Source organism: Terrapene carolina, unplaced genomic scaffold (genome assembly GCF_002925995.2).
Source record: "Terrapene carolina triunguis isolate 2854851 unplaced genomic scaffold, T_m_triunguis-2.0 Scaffold95, whole genome shotgun sequence".
In the NCBI taxonomy this organism is placed as follows: domain Eukaryota; kingdom Metazoa; phylum Chordata; order Testudines; family Emydidae; genus Terrapene; species Terrapene triunguis.
In genome coordinates, this window is record NW_020664446.1 from 35,754,186 (window position 1) to 35,773,686 (window position 19,501).

The following is a 19,501-nucleotide window of genomic DNA, read 5'->3' on the forward strand; positions in this document are numbered from 1 at the left end:
GGCTGTTTGGTAGTTCAGATGCTAGACCCATTGTTACCACTCTATTTAATGTCATTGGACACCCTCAGTGCTCTATGTCATTGCTACTTTCAGTCCACTGGCTTTCGTTATGCATAAGACCTATTAAAATTACTAAAATTTTTGCTGTTTAAAAGAGAAACGTTGGCTGGAAATGTCTGAATATGTACCTTTATTTAAAAAATGACTTCTCGTTTGGAAGAAATCAACCTAGGGTATATATGTATGCAGAGAAATCCATACCACTACCTTGTTTTTTATATTTTGTGAAAAATTGGTGGAATAAAGAAGAGGAAGATCTTTGGTACAATGAAGCTTATTACTATTTTTTTTCTTTCTTCCTTTAACAGCAGTGATGGTTCACTGTCATCTATAGCGGCAAATCAGATGGATTGGTTATAAAATGAGTGTAAAAGATAGGTGCATGTATACTCTGTAGGGTGTTTACCAAAGTCTCTGCAATTGCATTAAAGTCTGTTAGCTACAATGGTAGACTGCATATCTAACTTCTCCACAGTAGGGTTTGTATCATGGAAATAACAGCATACTTGTGGTACAACAGCAAGCACAAGAAACAACATTTTATAGTGTTCACACAGTCACTGGTTTCCTAGGAAACTAGTACCTGAACACACATGGTAAAACTTTAGCATTGGTGGTTGGTTTTAAAGTATAGCAGTAGAAAATAATCTCATAGATTTTAAAACAGAGAAATTAGGATTCACATTATTAGAATCTGTGTAAACCTTGTTTATGTTAGCAAAAATCTCAAAATAAAATATTGCTCACTAGAAGAGTGGCCGAGCCAGACTGTAGTAATTGTTTTTTTCCCCCCCTATCTGTGGCTGCATTTCGGCTCCCCCCCCGCAAATCTATCTTTGATTAGGTTTATAAGCATATCTCTTAGAGATGCCTCTCTTTAGAATCCACAAAACTGTTGTGACATATGAGTCTCAGACCAGATCAGGGTACATTACAAGAAATAGATTTGAAGATTACACTGTCAGGGCAGTTCATTTTGTACAAATATTTAATTTTCTGTGAGCTGAATGAAAATCTGAACAAATAGGAGAGAGAACTAACATCTGTCTGTTACTCAAACCTGAAACCTTGATCTTGGACAACAAATACAAATATTTTTATAGCTAAAATATGCTATTTTAGGTACAAGAAAAATATGCAACTAATTTTACACAGGCACACTAATATTTATACTGATTTTAAAATGGCACAGATGTTGATTTTTAACCTACATAATCAGTAGATTCCAATATTAAATAGAGTGTGTGTGTATATATAGGATTCTGTCCAGAAGAAATTAAGCTTTGCGAGTACAGAATCTCCATTGGTTTCTGCAGCTTGGCAGCCACAGTCTAATTCTGATTCAATAGCTTAAAAATAATTTCAGACATGGAACACTGGCTTTAGACTTTCATCCCATCCTATTCCTTCCCCTTGCTCCACCCCCATAACACAGTCCCTAGGACCGGCCAAGGCTTATTACTATTTTAAACCGTCTGTCTGATGTGGATTTTTGCACCAAATTCACAAGGGGAAAAGGATTCGTTAGTGTCCTTGTGGCCCAAATATAAACGGGAAAATATGAGTTTCATGAGATGGACACCCTTTCTGATGAATTCTGTGGCTCAGACAGCAGATGTTCAAGATCAGCCAGTAATAGTATGATTTAAACCTATATTCTCAATTGAATTGGTGATTGCTTTGTTTAATTACAATGTGTCACACATGAAAGAATGCAGTTAAGCTGTTAAGTGGGTTCACAACACTGACAATCCGAATAGCTGACACTGACAATCTGAATGTGGAGATGTTTTGAAAATGCTGAACTTTTAACATAATGAAAAATCCCTTCACTAAATAGAAATATTCTTAAGTTTCTATCATCAAATATTTTCACCTCCCTCTTTTTTTTATTACATTTCTTTGTACTGTAAAGTGCATTTACATTTGTGGTGGTTTCTCTTATTTTTCAGTATTGTTTAGATCCGTGATAGCATGTGCACAATTTTGTAAGGGAATCTGTATTAATCTGAATTTTCTGGTGGGTAGTTGATACTCAACTAGAAATTCAAGAGTTGAATAGCATTTTTATTTAAAAAAAAATTGCTCTGAGAGGGTCCTTTTTCATGTTTTGCAGTGGTGTAAAAAATTATTTAAACCAATAATACCCAAATTGTGGCATTGAAGCTCAGTACACTTAAGGCCACAGAGGAGTGCTGAGCAGGTGAGCTGTCCTTCACAGCAACAAGGAGTTGGTGGTAAGGGGATGGGGGAGAAAAGAAAAATAACGTTTTCTTCTCTATGCCAACAGCAAGTAAGGAGGAAGAGCGGAATCTAACAAACCCTTCCAGTAGTTGGGAACAAGGAGATGAAGGGGTGGAGAGGTTGTAATGAGATTCATTCTGTGCAGAGATCCACAAAATAGTCACCGCACCACAGGCTGACAGTTTTTCCCTTCTGACAATGCAAAGCCTAAGTGGTCACACACTTCACAGCTGCTGAAGGTTGAGTGCATTGCACCCACCAAGGGCTCCTTGCATTCCTCCCTTCCTCCTCACAAACTCCTTGTGTGCTATCCTCTCACCCTCCTCTATTTCAGGGACTTCTTGCAAGTTCCCCATTTCCCCCTCTGCCACATTCCATGGGTGTGTCCCCCATGTTCCTCCCTCATACCATTGTCCCCCCTATGGCTCCCCACTTCCCTGGCAGAGGCTCTGTGTCTCCATTTCACTCCCCCCTCCCCCGCAATACCAGGGTCCTGCATTTTCTCCCCTCATGCTAGGGTCTCTGTGCACCCTCCCTCTGCCTGCAGCACCAGGCAGTCTTGGGAAATGGCTTTCTTGATATTTGTTTTGCACCAAAATCAATAGGCTTGGAATTGATTGGCTATGCATTCCAAAGTTTTCACAGTACAGAGAGAGAAATGCCATCAAACTGTTAGATCTTACTTTGCTTGGCCAAAAAGCAGATCATACACGTACTCAGCCCTAACAAACTTACAATGTAATGGACACAGAACGAGACAGGACAGTTTGCCTTGCAACATTGCATTAATTCATGATGACATTGAGTTATATTGACAAAGCATCATGATTCAAACAATCCAATGACAGAATGTCATGCTATGATTATTTGATGTTTCTCTGTGACTCCATTTGATAATAAAAGCTCTCAAGGATGCAAACCACAGCTTCAGTATTATGAATCTTGTTTATTACAGTGGTATCTAAGAACCACCAAGACAGGGGGCCCCATTTTGCTAGACACTATACAAACATAGAGAAGTAGGCACTGTTTAACTTCACACATACCTCAAGGTACGTAAGCATGTGTCCAACTTTTAGCAGATGAATGGTCCAATGGTGCTTTAAGTTATGCACGTATTAAAAACTTGCTGAATTAAAGCCTGTTGCCTCTCTTTCCCCCATGGTCCTGTGCACTCTGAAATCCCATTAATACGAGTGGAGTGGCATGCATTGAGGGAAGAACAGACCCCATATTAATCAGATATTTGATTTGCTTTCCGTAATGGAAATCTAGACAAATGATAGGAAGAAATGCAGAGCAGCTACGCAATCACTTTTTCTACAAATAGAATATCTAAAACAGGTGTGTCAAGTTGCTCTTATTTATGGAGATGCCTCTGGATAAGGCACTCGTAAATCATAATGACATGTGTGATGTAAGAATTTAAATAGAGAAGATTCTATTTTATTTGATCTTGCCTTGGTTCAACCATTGCTTGCCTTTCAAGAATGAAAAGCACAGACTGTGCTTGGCGCATGGAGATAGGCTTGTTACCATGGGAATATAATTACTCTTTTATGGACTTCCATATTTTGGGGAGTGCAGGTGGTGCAACCTTTTGTTACTTGTTAACTGCTCTGACATGGCATTCATTCTCACAGATTGTATTGGCAGGGTCAGATCATGTGTCTTCTTTGGAGACCGCATAATACTCCCTCACATGGTTTCTATTTTCCTACAGCAAAGCAATCTTTCTTTAGAGTAGTCACTGGGGAATGCTACATCTGTTACTTTTCTCCATATATTTTGTAGATTTATTAATCTGCTTGCAGGAAGGGGTGGGATATGGAGTATGGAAGCATCTTTGAAAATATGGCAGGTCTGAATACCATAATATTATAGCCAATAATCACAAACCAGGTTTATGCGCCATTGTTCGTTTGATACCAGGCACGGGGGGAAAACTAGCTTTGATTCTTCATAGTGCCAGACCTTTGCTCCTACTCTGCAAGAACATCTGTTACACCTTCTGCTTTTACAAGTATCATTATCTTCCCATCAACCATCCTGGCAGGTACTTCACAAACATCTGTTGTCTAAGACCAGGAACAGATTAGCATTCAGTCATCAAATCCAAAACCATTCTGCAATCTTTTTTCAAAGATTCAGTCACTCTAGTGTGTGATACAAAGGTGTGATTCCTCAGATCAACAACCACAGAAGTGGCAAAGGTAAAGCAAGTCTAAAATGCCTATCATGAATTTAAATTATACTCGTGTAATTATCTCTAATCCATCAGCCATTATCTCAGGGTAATAGTGGCATATCCAGGGTGCAATCTGGGCTGGTGAACAGTAATCCCCTCAGCTCTCTAACCTGAGTTCCCTTTTAAACTGCTTCACTGTGAGAGCTACCACCCCTCCTGGTCTGCTCACACACAGCCTCCAGCCTGTAAATTACTCCATTATATTGTCTGAGTGCTGTAGCCAGCCACTCTTGATTTCATTGCAGAGTGACACAGCAAATTCCCAGTCACAGACTTTCCCCAAAAGTGTATGTTTTGTACTGTCCAGCTCTCTCCTTATAACTTCTTATAACTTCACATACAATGTTGCCACACATTTTATTAGGACAGTATCAACCAGCAAGTTGAGTTTCAAATGATACCTCACAAGCCGTACTTGTACAAAGATTATGATAAATAGTGGGCAAAGGGTGAATACAGGGATACAGAGCATCACAGTAATGGACAATAGTAATTAAGAACTAGATTAATTGATTGTAACACCTTTTGAAAAAAATTCTATGCTATGGCAAAGAATCTGAAGGTAGTGAGAATTTGTTTTACCACAAGACAAAGTGGTCTGAAGAAGATGATTGTATAATTGCATTTAGTAGTAATTAATAGTACTTGCTGCACATGAAATTTCAAGAAAAGTTTGTAGTGGTAACATTGTCACAAAATGGTGCAAATGGATAAACCATTTTTGTTTGAGGAAAAGCTTTACAAATTGAATATTTTCATAAATCTACTAGCCTATGGCATTTGGAGTGTGTGGAAACTGGTAGCACATGTACAGTAGATGGAGAACTGGCTGACTTGTGAATTGCAGCAGTACACAGGTCTCCAGAAATGACTGAGAGAACCAGGTAGGACCTGCAGGGGCAGTAATACCCAAGGAAGGAAAGAATCTTCAAAGATGTTGGTTTAAATTGGTCTAGAACGAGCCTTGTAGATCTAAATTTTAATGCTTTGATTATGCTTATGGTCAAATTTACTAAATATGGCAGTTTTGTAATCTTGTTCCCTGTATGTATTCTGAATCTGAGTTTACTGAGCTTACTTTAGTGACATTATTTTTACCTCTTGTTAGCACGGTGGAGCTCATACAGCTACTGTAGTGTGTGCTTCATTCTTTTCAGAACTGCATTTCTTCAGTAGAGTCATTTAATAAGTTCTAGTTGAAGTATCATAGAAACTGATGGTACCTTGCAAGCCAGAAACTAACTTGGTTTCAAGTTCCCAGGTTGGTCACTGTGCAGCAAGTTAGAAACGTGTTGTCCTAATTCTCCAGTTAGACATAGTTGACAATACTGATCACAGGGATCTGGATGTGGCTCCCTAATTCAGGGACACCTTGTTCCAGAAGGGGTCTTCCACTTCTGAGAGAGCTGGTGTAATGTCCCGTATGCTAGGAAAGGATCCGAGGTAGCATTGCTCAACTTTGCCAAATCCTTACTGTGACTCCCCTCATCCCCCTTAACCTCCCAACCTCTGGCTTATCTCCATTGCTTCGGTGCCATTGGAGGTTCCCCTTACACAGGTAGAATTATCTGCTGGGAATCTCTGGGTGTTTTAAGGCCACTCTGCACTGCTTAAGTCTTTAGGAGACCAGAGAATCTGCCCATATAGCTCTTTATTGGTAAAGGTAATACAGAAGTCACTGAGAGACAATAAATATTGATCTCCTTGACACTTTTATTTTTTGAGGATCACTTTCTAGAAACATTGGCACTTTTAAGCAGTGCTCATATAGAGAATAAGAGTTGCTACCTCAGCAAATCAATATAAAAATATTGGCAACATTTCATATTTTTAAAGGGGTGGGGCGATTAGCAAAAAGGTTTTGGTCTCTTGTATGCCCTTTTTTTGTTTTATATAATTGAATCTACTGTGCTGTAAGTATCTTGTCTCTCGCTTTGTAGGCTTGATAAAATTGCAAGATCCTAAAAGGGTGTTTGTGTTTTGTCAGTAGGTATCATTGGAGAAGCCAATGTGGAGCTTCTCCAAAGCAATTCCTGGAAGTTAAATCAGTTGTCTGGTTGCATAACTACTTCCTGAACTTTTTCTCAAAAGATAAAGCATACCCTGAGGGTGATGAAGCTTCACATCTGGATTGTGAAACTTCTACAGTTTGAGGATTAATTTTTAATTTAGGAGATTAGTGAAAAAAAGCATGAGATTCATTGTTTCCGTTTACCAAGCTGCATATATAACATTCCCTTTCTCATGTGTAAAAATATTAGAAATATTTCTGAATGGAGAAAACAGGGGTCTATGTGGGGCAGGGGAAGAGGGTCCCTGTCTGTGATGCTGCCCAGGGGTCCCTTGGATTGTGAAGTGCCTCACAACCACCTCCCCTTAGCATGAGGAAGCATGTCTGTGCTTGCTGTGAGTCCGCTCCCCAACACCGCCACCCTCTGGTAACGCAAGCATTGCCTTCCAGGCCTCTGCAGGCTCTGCTCTCTCTTTATATGTTAATGATAGGCACAGTCCTCTAAGTGTCTCCCTGGAGTGCCCAGTCCCTAATCCACTGGACACTCACAGAATTTCCAGATCCTCTGTTCTCAAAGGAACAGTACACCACAGTTTACCAGTTACATAGTAGAATACAGCTCTGTGAACGCACAGCATTTAGATTTGTTTACAAAAAAATAAAGTATTCATTTAACAAAACAGAGATTCAAATGATAACAAGCTGAAATATTGGAAACAAAGGGTTACATACAAAGTAAAATCATAATGTGCATACTAGAGTCTAAACTTAACTGACAAGATATTCACATCCTGTAGAGAAAAAGCTCATCCAAAATCCTTCCACCATATTGCAGTTAGGCTTGGCTGTAATCTTCCATTCATGAGACAAGCATGCTGTCTTCTTGACTCCTCGACGGAAGGATCCAGAATGTGTCTGTCTCTATAGTTTATATACAGTGTTGTTGTAGCTGTGTTGGTCCCAGGATATGAAAGAGAGAAGGAGGGTGATGCAATATCTTTTATTGGCCCAGCTTCGTCAGCGGAAGGTACAAGTTCTCAATCTACACAGAACTTTTCTTCAGCTCTGTCTCTGCTTCCTTCCCTGGACATGAAGGAGAATGCTGTGTTAGCTCCATAAACAGAAGTTTTGATCCAATAAAAGATATTACCTCATCTACCCTGTTTCTCTATGGGTATAGTCCACAAACCCATTGTCTTTACTTGCAAATAGGATAACCCTTGCTGCTTGTGTTTTCCTTGCTAGGATCTCCCCAGAGCCTTTGCAATTACTTGATTAGGATTTTGCTCAGACTGGAAATAGGTGTACATTGTGAAGTATGCTACTCAATTTACATGTAAACAGAGCGATTAAACAAATATCTTCTGCATACAAGAAACCTTTTTTCTCACCGTTGGGTGACCAGTTCCAAGTCCAGATCTTAAGAACATAATGTTCAGTGTATATGTATGTAACTCCTCACATATTATCCGTGCATACATTTCACAATAATTATGAAGACCATTGTGGCACAAGCTATCAGCAGAGATCTCGCATGACTCTCTTTGGTGAATTACTGTGTAGATACACTGGGTCTTGTAGCCTTTATGCACCCCTCCGCTAGTTGGCACCAAAAGGTCTCTGGGACACACTCCCTGCCCCCACAAGTGTCCATTGATTAGTCACATTTAATGAAGCAAAAAATACGTTGCAGCTACATAGTGCTTTTTTTCAAGGATTTCAAGATGCTGACCCAGTTCGTCTTGCTTGCTAACTGAAGAGACTTCTATAGAAGACAACGTGTGTTCTGAATGCTATCGTTCTAAAACTATCTTTTACTATCATCTGTCTAGAATAATCCCCCTTAGGTCAAAATATGAAATGAATATCTAGATTTGACTGTAGTGTTAGAGAAAAGTAGTACACTCTGTGCATTTATTTTCATTCTTAGAGGCTCAATTCACATCCAAGCATGACAAAGCAGCAGTCTGTTCAGAGCTTCCTCATATAAGGTTAAGACTAAGAGCATATGTTATTACTAGCACTCTAGCTGAAATCTGGATGAGTACAGTAAAGCTCAAAATAGCTTTCATAGCCATTTAAGGTAAGTATTGGCTCTGAAAAAAATCATATTTAGTAAGGACACAAGAAAATTGTTATAATGCATCCACGGAACCTAAAATCTTAGTCAAAATGGTGTATGGCATAGAAAAACTTTTAACTGAGTAGCTAGGCTGTATTGAGAAGCCAAGTCTACAAGTTTTTCTTTCTGTGATGCCACAGAAAGTCCTAAAATGATGGCAATAATTAGCCTTTTGCTGTGTGTGGCTTTTTTCTCCCAAAAAAGTCTTTATTCATGAACTCATGAATTTGTTCTTTCACCAATTTATTTTTGTTACAGTAGTGCTGGCACTAGGTGTTATCTGTTTTAGCTCCTTCCAATTACAAGTGCAAAATACTGTTCCTTCCTTCCTGAAAGGAGAAAAAGTATGTTTAAACTTCTGCCAAAACAGGTGTAGGAGTAGGGGGCCATTTTAAAAAAAGACTTGTTTTAATCTGCACATTGGAAGAAAAGTGTTCTATAATGACTGAATAAAATATTTCTTATAATTTACAGGTGACTAAAGTTCAGTATTAAATTATTCTATCTGCCTCATTATTCCTTTCCTATGACAGGCTAATGTTGTTGTTACATTTTAACATCTAATTTGTCAAATTAGAAAAAAGACAGTAAGCATGGGGCATCCAGTGTGCTATCTCTGATTAATGGGATGCTGGCCAGAAGAGTTGGTTCAATCTGTACTTACAGTAGGTTATACAGACCTTAATTTAATGCATCTGGTTTTCAAGGTGGATTACTAGGTTTTTGAAAAGTCCTAATTTTTTTATAATTGAAACCATATTATACCTACTGAGTACTTGCCGTTAAGAACTTGGTGATTGGAAGTTAGATTTTATAGCTTATTAAATGGCAAACTGCAAGTCTTTAAAAAGCCTAACACAAACACACATAGAAGAGTTAAATTAATATTGAATTTTTAACTGTCAAGCTGTGAGCTAATGAGCATTGATTATTTTACAAAGTCTTCAGCCAATATAACAAACCTAAATTCCTGTTTAATAAGAGTGCTTTCTTTTACTAAAAGAAGCAGCAGGAACTACGAGTAATTTATACAACAGAAGCTCCACGATAGTTAGATCATATTTGGAAAGAGTCCTTCCAGAACCTCTCTATCCAGAATATCTTCTGGTTTTGGTGAGAGAGGCTATTCAGACTATCAGTGGTGGATCTAAACATCCCCACCTCTGAGTTTTGGTCAGAGCTGAATCTGGAAATGGTTCTATTTCCTAGCTCCCTTTCATATAGTCAGTCTTCAGAAAACACAGTCAGAGGAGTAGGAAATTGGAAGATCTATCTGATCTCCTAGGATTTCTGCCTTTGTCTTTATATAAACACAAAACATATATAAATACATGCACAAGAGGGAAATAACACAAAATAATATTTAATGTTCATTATTTGTAAATCCTGGAGGTAGGGGGAACCTTTCTGCTATTTTGAATTGCCCACTATAGTAAATCTTTCTCTTTTAGTGAAACGTCTCATATTTATGCAGGTGTTATCAACAGCTTGTTAGCTCATTGGGTCAAATTCTGCACTGAAGGGTGGCCACTTCCAAAAAGCAGCTCTATACCTGGCATAGGTGGATCACCCCAGTGTAGAGAGCCTCTGTTGGCATATACCTAGTATAGTGCCTTCTGAGCCAAGTCTCCCACTTGCTGATCTAATGGGTATAGCTGCATTTTCTGTGTGTTCTGGCAGTCTTCAACTGCCATATTGGCTCCTTTGAGCTTTTGTCAGCCACATAGGTTAGAGATACTCTAACATACCCTGGAGTACAGGACTGTCACACAGCAGCTCAGGATTGGTAACTCCATAGGTGGTTTAAAGTCACTGTTGAATATTCTCTCGAGAGGAGGCCACAGCTAAAGATCTGGGCCTTTATATAGTACAATTATTTAAATGTTTCTTAAGATGCTCTTTCTCAAACTCTATGAATCCCAATATAATTAGCTGTCCTACTGCCTTATTGATTATCTTGATGGTTATTCAAATTGACTTGGAAAAGATGAAACCCATGGAGTTGTTGAGTGCCATTATTTCCCCTCTTTATTCCTGATATAGTTTCTCCATTATATCATGAACTTCCTCGGAACACAATGACTGCTTATTGCCAGAGTTCCTATCTATTCTCGTATCTTTCTTTAGAGAGTAATAAGAAAATGAATAAGTGCTTCTTTCTACTCTGAGGTGTCCCTCAGTATTTGGAACCATTAAACTCCGTACTAAATAAATATTCATGAAAGGGCACTCTTCTTCAGATGGGGTCATCTGGAGATAGCCTGCTCCATTAAAAATATTGTAGGTTTATTTTACTTACAGATGGCCTCCATTGGGATAGCGAATCAGAAAATACAAATGAAATAGTGAGTCTCCTTCAAACATAAAAAGAGAATGCAGTAACTGTCCATTATTAAACCACTTACTCTTGATTGAAAAGAACATACTTTGGGGATGTTTATCCTTCTCTATCAAAAAGTTTAGATTCATTCTTTTGTTAGTTCAGGGACTGATGCAATTTTATAAAACTAAAAATTAAGGAATAATGGGTGATGAAAATGAGAGTTTATTATGCTGTGTATGAATTAATTTCATGCTTAGATAAATGTCCTATATAAAATATGAAATGCTTCCAAAATTAATTTTAGTGTATAAAAACTGTATTTATTAGACAAGCTAGAAAAGTTAAGTATCTAGGAATGTACTGTACTTGCATGAGTAATTCTTTATATTACAAGTCTGACAAATATCCACCCCTTGGAACAACAGAATAAATCTTACTGTAATCATGACCATATATTTGCACTTAATTTTGGATTAGCTCAAACTGAGCATTATTTTATACGATGGATGTAAAAAATCATTGATTAAAGGAATTCACATTGCTTAAGCTATTTTTTTAAGTTGGTGATAGGATGTGAACACTGGCATAAGCTTACCAGTATAAGCACTGGGGGATTAATTAATTCATATGTGGATTGCCTTTATGAAGAGGAAGACTGTTTACAGACATTGAAATGGTGCTCATCACTGTGGTTGCTGGCTTCTACTAAAAATATCTGTCTCAGGCTAACTACTTCTAAAAATGACCATTTTAATGATATGTTGATGGGTAAATCTGATTAAAATCAATATTATCCAGGATAATCTGTGGAGACATTGATTTTTATGATTTTTCACTTTTGGCTAAGATGAAGTATTATCAATATAATATTTGGCATATCTTTTGTTTCGTGAGAGTGTCCTGTACTGGCAGGGAAATGTCTCAGTGATTTAGTCAGTCGTCTTCATCCTTAATTTCTGCGATCCTTCTTCATGTGCTGTTTTAGTAGGACCTTTATATGCTGTAAACATACTATGTCTGAGGTTTTCTCACATGGTGATAGGAAGTCTGTGTGAAAATGTTACCAATTCCTGTAGTTTGCTTATGTCATACTTGCTCTGCGGCTTCTGTTCCCCAAAAGATAATTCCTAATGGTTTTTCTGCTCCTTTTGCCACTCCTGCTTTATCATTCAGACTTTCTGAGCCCCTTCTGGAGCCCCTGAGTTTTTTCCCCTACTTTTCATAGTCTCTGCAATAATTTATATAATTTTTCTGTTGTCTCCCTAACGGATCAGATTTGGCTCCAACTCTGTGTCTGAATTCCCTATAGTCACTTGATGGATATTCTTATTCTTATTTATTATGATCACTCTATTTGAAATAATTGGACCTTATTTTATCATTAAGGAGAGTCTTGTTTTGACAATTAAAAGTGAAATAAATGTCTGTAAATGTAATGTTAGTTGATATGATTAACATGGAAGCTTCTGTTCTACTTGTTAGCACTCTGAATGTTAATAACAAATGCTCTTTTTTAAGGGGTAGGAAACACCAAGAAAGCACTACTTAGACAAATCACAGTATTAAAACTGCACTTCTGAGAGCATGACAAAGGCTCAGTCTTGCAGTAGCCTAGAGGAGCCAATGAGGGAGGAAGCTGAATATCCATCATTTCTTCATCCTTGTAAATTTCCATAGTCTTTCATTACTATTAACAAGAGCAATAAAAGAATAGGTGTGGTTTGGGTTGTTTTTATTTGCTTGCCCTAGTAATCATAATGATGAAATTTTAACTTTAATTAGATATCATGAAAGTAAAATGTTTTCAACAAAGTTAGTCTAGCTGTTTTTCTAAGTCATACTGAAAAGGCTAGTGTGCTCTACACATATCAATTAGGTCAGTGCTGTTTTTGTTTGATGTAAAGGGTTTTGTTTTGAATATTTCAATGAAATAGATGACTGAAAGCGATATTTGATATTAAAGAATAAATTCTCTGCCTAACAAAAGGTTGAGCTGTGTTTTCCCAATACACTTGCAACACACATGCTATATGGAGTAATATCCACAAGACTTATTTTGAAAGAATTTCTATAATGCAACAAAACCAGTGTATTTTTAACTACATATTTTCTATATTTCATTTTTGTTTTAAGCTTCTAGAGCCACAACCTGGGCTCTTGTTCAAGAAAATGTGGTTGTCTTGAAATATATTATTTGTTTTATATTGCTAGATTATATTTTCATATAGTAAACTTCACCCCAGTGCACAGACTCTACACACGGTCCTACCTACCACTTAAACTCCTTCTCCCAGATCCAGCCCACAACACCTACTCTTAATAGTTGGACTCGGCACTGAGGAAATGTGCAGGAGATAAAGGTGGAAGCAACACTGCTGCTTTAGGACCAAGCATCCACCTCATGAACAGGGAGGATGGGAGGAGCTGGGTGGCAGTGAATCATCCACCTATAGCTACCACCAGCACATTGGTGTGCAAACAGCTGTTGAGAAGCTAAGATTGGCATCATGCCAAGGGTGTGTGATTCTTGCATGTTCCCCATATATCTTGCTTCCACTTTATGTGGAGCTTAAGTGATGCATACAGTTTTGTGAGGATCCTCAGCACTAGAATGAGTTTAACGGAGAAGGGCAGATCATTTGGCTCGTTTCAATTGTCATTGCTCCACTGAAGTATATTGACTTCAGTAGAACAATGACAATTTACACTGACAGAAAATCTGCCCAGTAATGAGTGGGATTAAAATATGCTCTTCTGTCTGAACGCCAAATATAGTAGTGACAGACTATCTGGTGGTGTACCATATAAGTAAACCGACTACCCAGAGCATAACCATCTGAGCCTTTTAGATGAGGGGCCTGATTTTGATGTCAGTTACACTGGAGGAAATCATGAGACTTCATTTAAATCAAGTAATCATCTGGTGTAAATGAAATCAGAAATAGACCCAGGGAGTCACTAATCAAATCAAAGTTCTTCAATACAATAAGATACCTTTTACATCTTCTTTGTTGTAGATAGGCTTTGAAGTGAATTTTTAAAATTCAAATTCCTACAGGCTTTGTCATCCTGGAACAGGCCAATAGACCATTTGGTCCACTATTCTGCCACATATGCGTCCATGGAAGGACACTCCTCACCCCATGGACCTGGCATACTGGTTTTGGGGAAAATAACTCTTCCTAATGCCAGACGGTGATTGACTTACTGAACATTAATACTCCCTCTTTTAAAATCCCAGCTGCTTGTAAATGTAGTGGCAGTTTTGTTTTGTTAGTGTCTACTCTCTAAAAAGAAAATCATTTGCACTCTCTAATCAAATGTTTATATAAAGCCAACATGTGAAGTAAAAGTGTATATGTCTGTGATCCCACAAATGCTAAAGACAAAGGTATCAAACAGAGATGGGTTAATGACAAAGATATTGCTTCCAAATGATCCTTATTTAAATTTTCCTTTTAAATAAGCCCTAGTTTGTACACACATACCATCCTCAGCTATTCATTTGTACAAAATCCTTTAAGAAGCTTTTTTTTTAAAAAATGTAGTGATCTTTTTACTCTCTGTACTAACAGATGGCTTAAGATGGACTTGATAGACAATCTGGGGGGAAATATGTTGAGCATGAATAATAGTGTACTATTTAAGAGTTACACCTGAGGACACAATATAGGAGATGATCCTTCATGTAGTGGGAGTTGATGATACCTCAGTAAAAACTTTGTAAAATATTTAGAAACAATTCTGTTGGTCATAGAAAATATATCTTCTGCGGTGGCAGATATACTGAAGTACTTCTGAAAAAACAGGTTAAACTGTACATTCAGCTATACATTCCAGAATATTATAAGAATGTTAAAATATCTGGTTAACAATTTATATCTTTTTATATTATCTATGTTGACAATAAACTGCTTTCCTGCTAACACTATCAAAAGTTGCTACTTAACCTGAGGACCTCTGACTTCTACTTCTAAAGAAATTGCATGCAAAAAACCCAAACAATTTGTATATTTTTTTGCACATGCTAATAAAATAATTCCTTGAAGACACCGCTAATGTATAATCAAAGAAATTAATTTTTATTTCTGTAATAATGTTTTCTATGTTGTATTTAATGAACTTTTGGAATATCCTTAATACTACAGAAGGAATGCCCAACATGTAAATTATTGCAACTTTTTGTATTCTCTATTTTTTTGTCATTATACAAACATAATAAACTACAAGTCACAAAATCTGAAATTTCTCTTTTGTTGTTTTGTATACATTGAGAATAAATACTAGAGTAGTTACATTATTCTCATGACATCAATATAAACTTGAAACCTGTAGCTTAGAGATGACAATTATAAGCATTTAACTCTACTTCTCTTCAAAACTTGGCATATCTAATGTTCTATTTATGATAATCATTCACAAGTTAACAAACACATGCACACATACCCCTTTGTATTTTTCATTCCTTCACAGATGGACTTTGCTTTCAGATATTTTGGGAAAGTATTGGAATCTTTACAAGCAAATACATCCATCAGCACACCAGGGCACTGTGTGAATGTGCTAAACTTCACATACTGTTAATGAACTAAATTGTCAGACAAGTGGATAAATCTTGCCTTTCTTGCCATAGGTCCAAGGATCTAATAAAGGAGGCAATCCTTGACAATGACTTCATGAAGAATCTAGAACTATCTCAGATCCAGGAGATTGTGGATTGTATGTATCCAGTGGAATATGGCAAAGACAGTTGCATCATCAAAGAAGGAGATGTGGGTTCACTGGTGTATGTCATGGAAGGTATGGTTTGTAACCCTGACGCTTTGACCATTTAAATAATTCCTTTTCATCTTATCAACCTGCACCCAGACTGAAAATGTATTTCCTGGCACAGATCTATTTTTATCTGTGGGGGATGTGTTTGAAAAAGAGGTGAAATACTACTTAGATATGATTACTGACTGATTGTATGGACTATTCGTTTTTGGAATGTTAGTACTAGAATTCATTGTGAGCGAAATCCCTGACCCTATATTGAGATCCACTAGCAGTGACCTGAACCTGCGTAAAGTTCTTTGAGTTTGAGTTTATGCTGGTAGATCTTGATGTAAGTTCAGAGAATAATGAAAGAAGGGTGGTCTTGTGGTTAAGGCACAAGACTGGAGATCAGAAGAACTGACAGTAAAATGGGGATAATATATTACTTCTCCACCTCCTAGAGTGCTGTGAAGCTAAGTTAACTAATGTTTGTAATGCACAATATGAGCCTCATATGTGAAAAGCACCATGCAAGTGAAAAGTATTCTTATTTAGGAGTAATGATGGAGAGTAACTATAGATTCATCACAATGTCTGATAATACAAATAAAGTAACAAGAAGACTGTATTTTCTCTTTGGAACAAACTAGTGTGTATGGGGGTAGTCTATATTCTTCTCTTGGGAAGCCACAGTATTTCTGAGAATCTTGTGATCTGATTTTTATAGGTGCTCAGCCCTGCGAGCTCCCTTTGCTGTCAGTTCTCAGTCCCTCTGAAAAGCAGGCTATGGATGCATATCCTGGGACTCCTGAGTTGCTCTAAGACTTTCCATACACAGTGTGTGACATTTTCAAGATATTACTTTTTGGGAAAAAAAAAAAACCACGTGTCTATATGGGAACACAGGAATTGCCATATTGGATCATACCAGGAGTTCATCTAATGCAGCAGTTCTCAACCAGATGTCTGGGGCACCCTAGAAGGCTGCGAGCAGGTTTCAAGGGGTCTGCCAAAATAAACCAGACAGCAGTGCTGGCGTTAGACTCACAGGGGCCCCAGGGCTGAAAGCTGAAGCCTAAGCAACTTAACTTTGGAGGGCCCCCTGTGGTGTGGGGCCCCAGGCAATTGCCCTGCTTGGTAGCTCCTAATGCCAGCTCTGGCTTTTAATCTACTGAATATGCAAAAAAACAGTTGTGGCACAGGTGGACTGGAATTTTTATAGCATGTTGGGGGGGGGGGGAGGGGCTCAGAAAGAAAAAGGCTGAGAACCCCTGATCAGGGGCGCTCCAGGCACCAGCGCAGCAAGCACGTGCCTGGGGCAGCAAGCCGCGGGGAGTGGCCTGCCGGTCGCTCTGAGGGCGGCAGTCAGGAGGCCTTCGGCGGCGTTCCTGCGGGAGGTCCGCCAGTCCCACAGTTTTGGTGGCAATTTGGCGGCGGGTATGCTGAAGCCGCGGGACTAGCAGATCACCCGCAGAAACACCGCTGAATTCATGTGACCGTGGACCACCCGCAGGCGTGCCGCCGAAGGCCGCCTGACTGTCGTGCTTGGGGCAGCAAAAAACAGAGCCGCCCCTGCCCCTGATCTAATAGAGTATCCTGTTTCTGAGAGTGGCTAGTACCAGAGGCTTCAGGGACAGGTGCCCCTGGCATTGGCCACTGTCAGAAACAGGCTGCTGTACTAGCTGGACTATGGTATATCAAAATAAATATACATGCATACAATAATTTTCCTATTCCTTGTCAGAAACATCTCTTATAGTTATGTTAGTTTTAGACCAGGTAAACATTGAAGAAGAACGTAGTTTGAACTGTACATACCATACTGGTTCAAGTCTCTGAACCATGTACTGGAAAACATGTATCTATGAATTCATTTCCTATACTTAGATTGTTCATTTAAACAAAAGGATGCTCAAGGCAGTAAGCCATGCTGTTTAAACAGAATTTCTTGCCAAACTCTTAATAATGCTCTCCAGTTGCAAAATTCTTCAGCAGTTTCCTAAAACAGCTTTCATTTTTCCATCCTTTTAAGGCTAACTCCTTTCTCAAGGCACAGATTTGATTTCTTCAGCTTTTGATATTTATATATTTTATGCATTAGAACAATATTCTGCACTGTGAATTAGTAAACGGGAGAGTAAAAAACCAGCTCGCTAGGCATATTTTTCCCATTTTATATGAAAAGGCAAGTAATTTAAAAATAAACAGTTTGATTGTATGAGATGTCAGAAATAGTCATTTTTACTTAACTTTAAAACATACCACGTTGAAACAGAACACGTGTTTCAAATGTGTGGGGTGTGGGGTTTTTTTGTTTTATTTTTTGTTTTAAATTTAGCAGTGTGGTAAGTTAAGGTTCGAAGGCTTTTGCATGCATTGTTCAATGCCATCTCTCAATACAAAAGATTTCCAAAATGCTCAAAATCCAAACCTGTGCTAACACAACACTGCTACTATGTGCAAGGGGTATGGCTGGTGACAACCATTCTATGCGGCATTGTCCCTTGGCAAATCTGAGAGGAAATAACTACAGAACCAATGTTGACTCTGTTGGTCCCAGGTGTGTGCCTTGGAGAGGAATTGTGGGGCCAAGGTACAGGCACGAATGCGAAGGTTCCTCAGGCTGTCATTTTGCCACCAGAATCTGGTTGGGGAATAGTAAAGAGGATTTGACTCTTTATTGGAAGACCTGGGCTTACGTTACTCCACGAGAGTTATAGAATTTCTCTAATTACGGCTGCCCACGATAAATGCTGCATTTACCTACCAGAAGTGCTAAGGTCACTGAAGCCTCCATGTTGTGGGGTTTTCAGGTCAACTTTGTCTCTGCTGCAGCTTTTATGTACGAGGACATGACTTTTTGGCTCTCAACAAGTCTGTTTGTCTTTGGCAGATCTTGTAACTTAATTTAATATTTATTTATATAGCTCTATAGCCTTTTCTAAACAAAAAATGACAAAACATGTACAGTCTATGCTCAGACATACTGCAGTGAGTGACAACAAAAACAGTGGAGAGGGAAGATGATTTATCCAGTGGGTCAAAACAGGGTTCTGAGCACAAGCTCATTTGCTTGCTTTGGCTAGGTATATATGCATCTTAATCAGGGCTTTGGAGCGGAGCACGGAGCAGCTCCGGAGCAGTGGAGCTGCAGGTTTTTGCCTGGAGCTGGAGCAGAGCCGGAGCACAGTTCCAAAGCCCTGATCTTAATAGTTAATCTTTTTAAAGTTTTTGTTTGCTGTTTATAGACTTTAGTTTTAATGTGTAAGTTTCACTGGAGAAATCTTTCATTAGTTTACTATCAACACGATTTTCTCAAATCATGTTGAAAACGTTCTTTTTATGGATTCTATTCTTTACTCCTGAGGGAATTCTGCATCAAAAAAATAAAAATTCTGCACAAAATATTTTAAAACTGCAAATTTTATTTGTCAAATAACTGTGGAGGCTTCAGCTTGGTAGTGGGGAGTGCAGACCACTGGCTGCACGGAGGAGGGAGATCCTGTGCCTGGGACAAGGACTTGGTGGTGAGACTGTACCCTTCCCTGACACAGTGCAAGACCAGGCCTGCCTCAGACACACCCTGGGGTCTGCCCCTCTGTGCCAGGCACACCAGGTGTGGGCAGGCAGGCTGAGCCCAGCAGGATCCAAGTGTGGAGGGGCTTAGTGTGGGGGATCCAGGTGTGGGGCAATCTGGGTGCAGGCAACTCAGTGGGGGATTTGGATGTACAGGAG

The 19,501-nt window shown here is 38.6% G+C and overlaps 1 protein-coding gene across 2 annotated transcripts in view; it reads left to right on the forward strand.

Annotated features, from left to right (window-relative positions):
* PRKG1 (protein kinase cGMP-dependent 1) overlaps nucleotides 1-19,501 on the forward strand; it is an 893,233-nt gene that overhangs the window by 100,203 nt on the left and 773,529 nt on the right. For both annotated transcript variants that reach the window (XM_026650906.2, XM_026650905.2), the window contains exon 2: nucleotides 15,642-15,808. In XM_026650906.2, coding sequence (XP_026506691.1) covers nucleotides 15,642-15,808 — 167 coding nt within the window. The remainder of the gene's footprint in view (nucleotides 1-15,641; nucleotides 15,809-19,501) is intronic.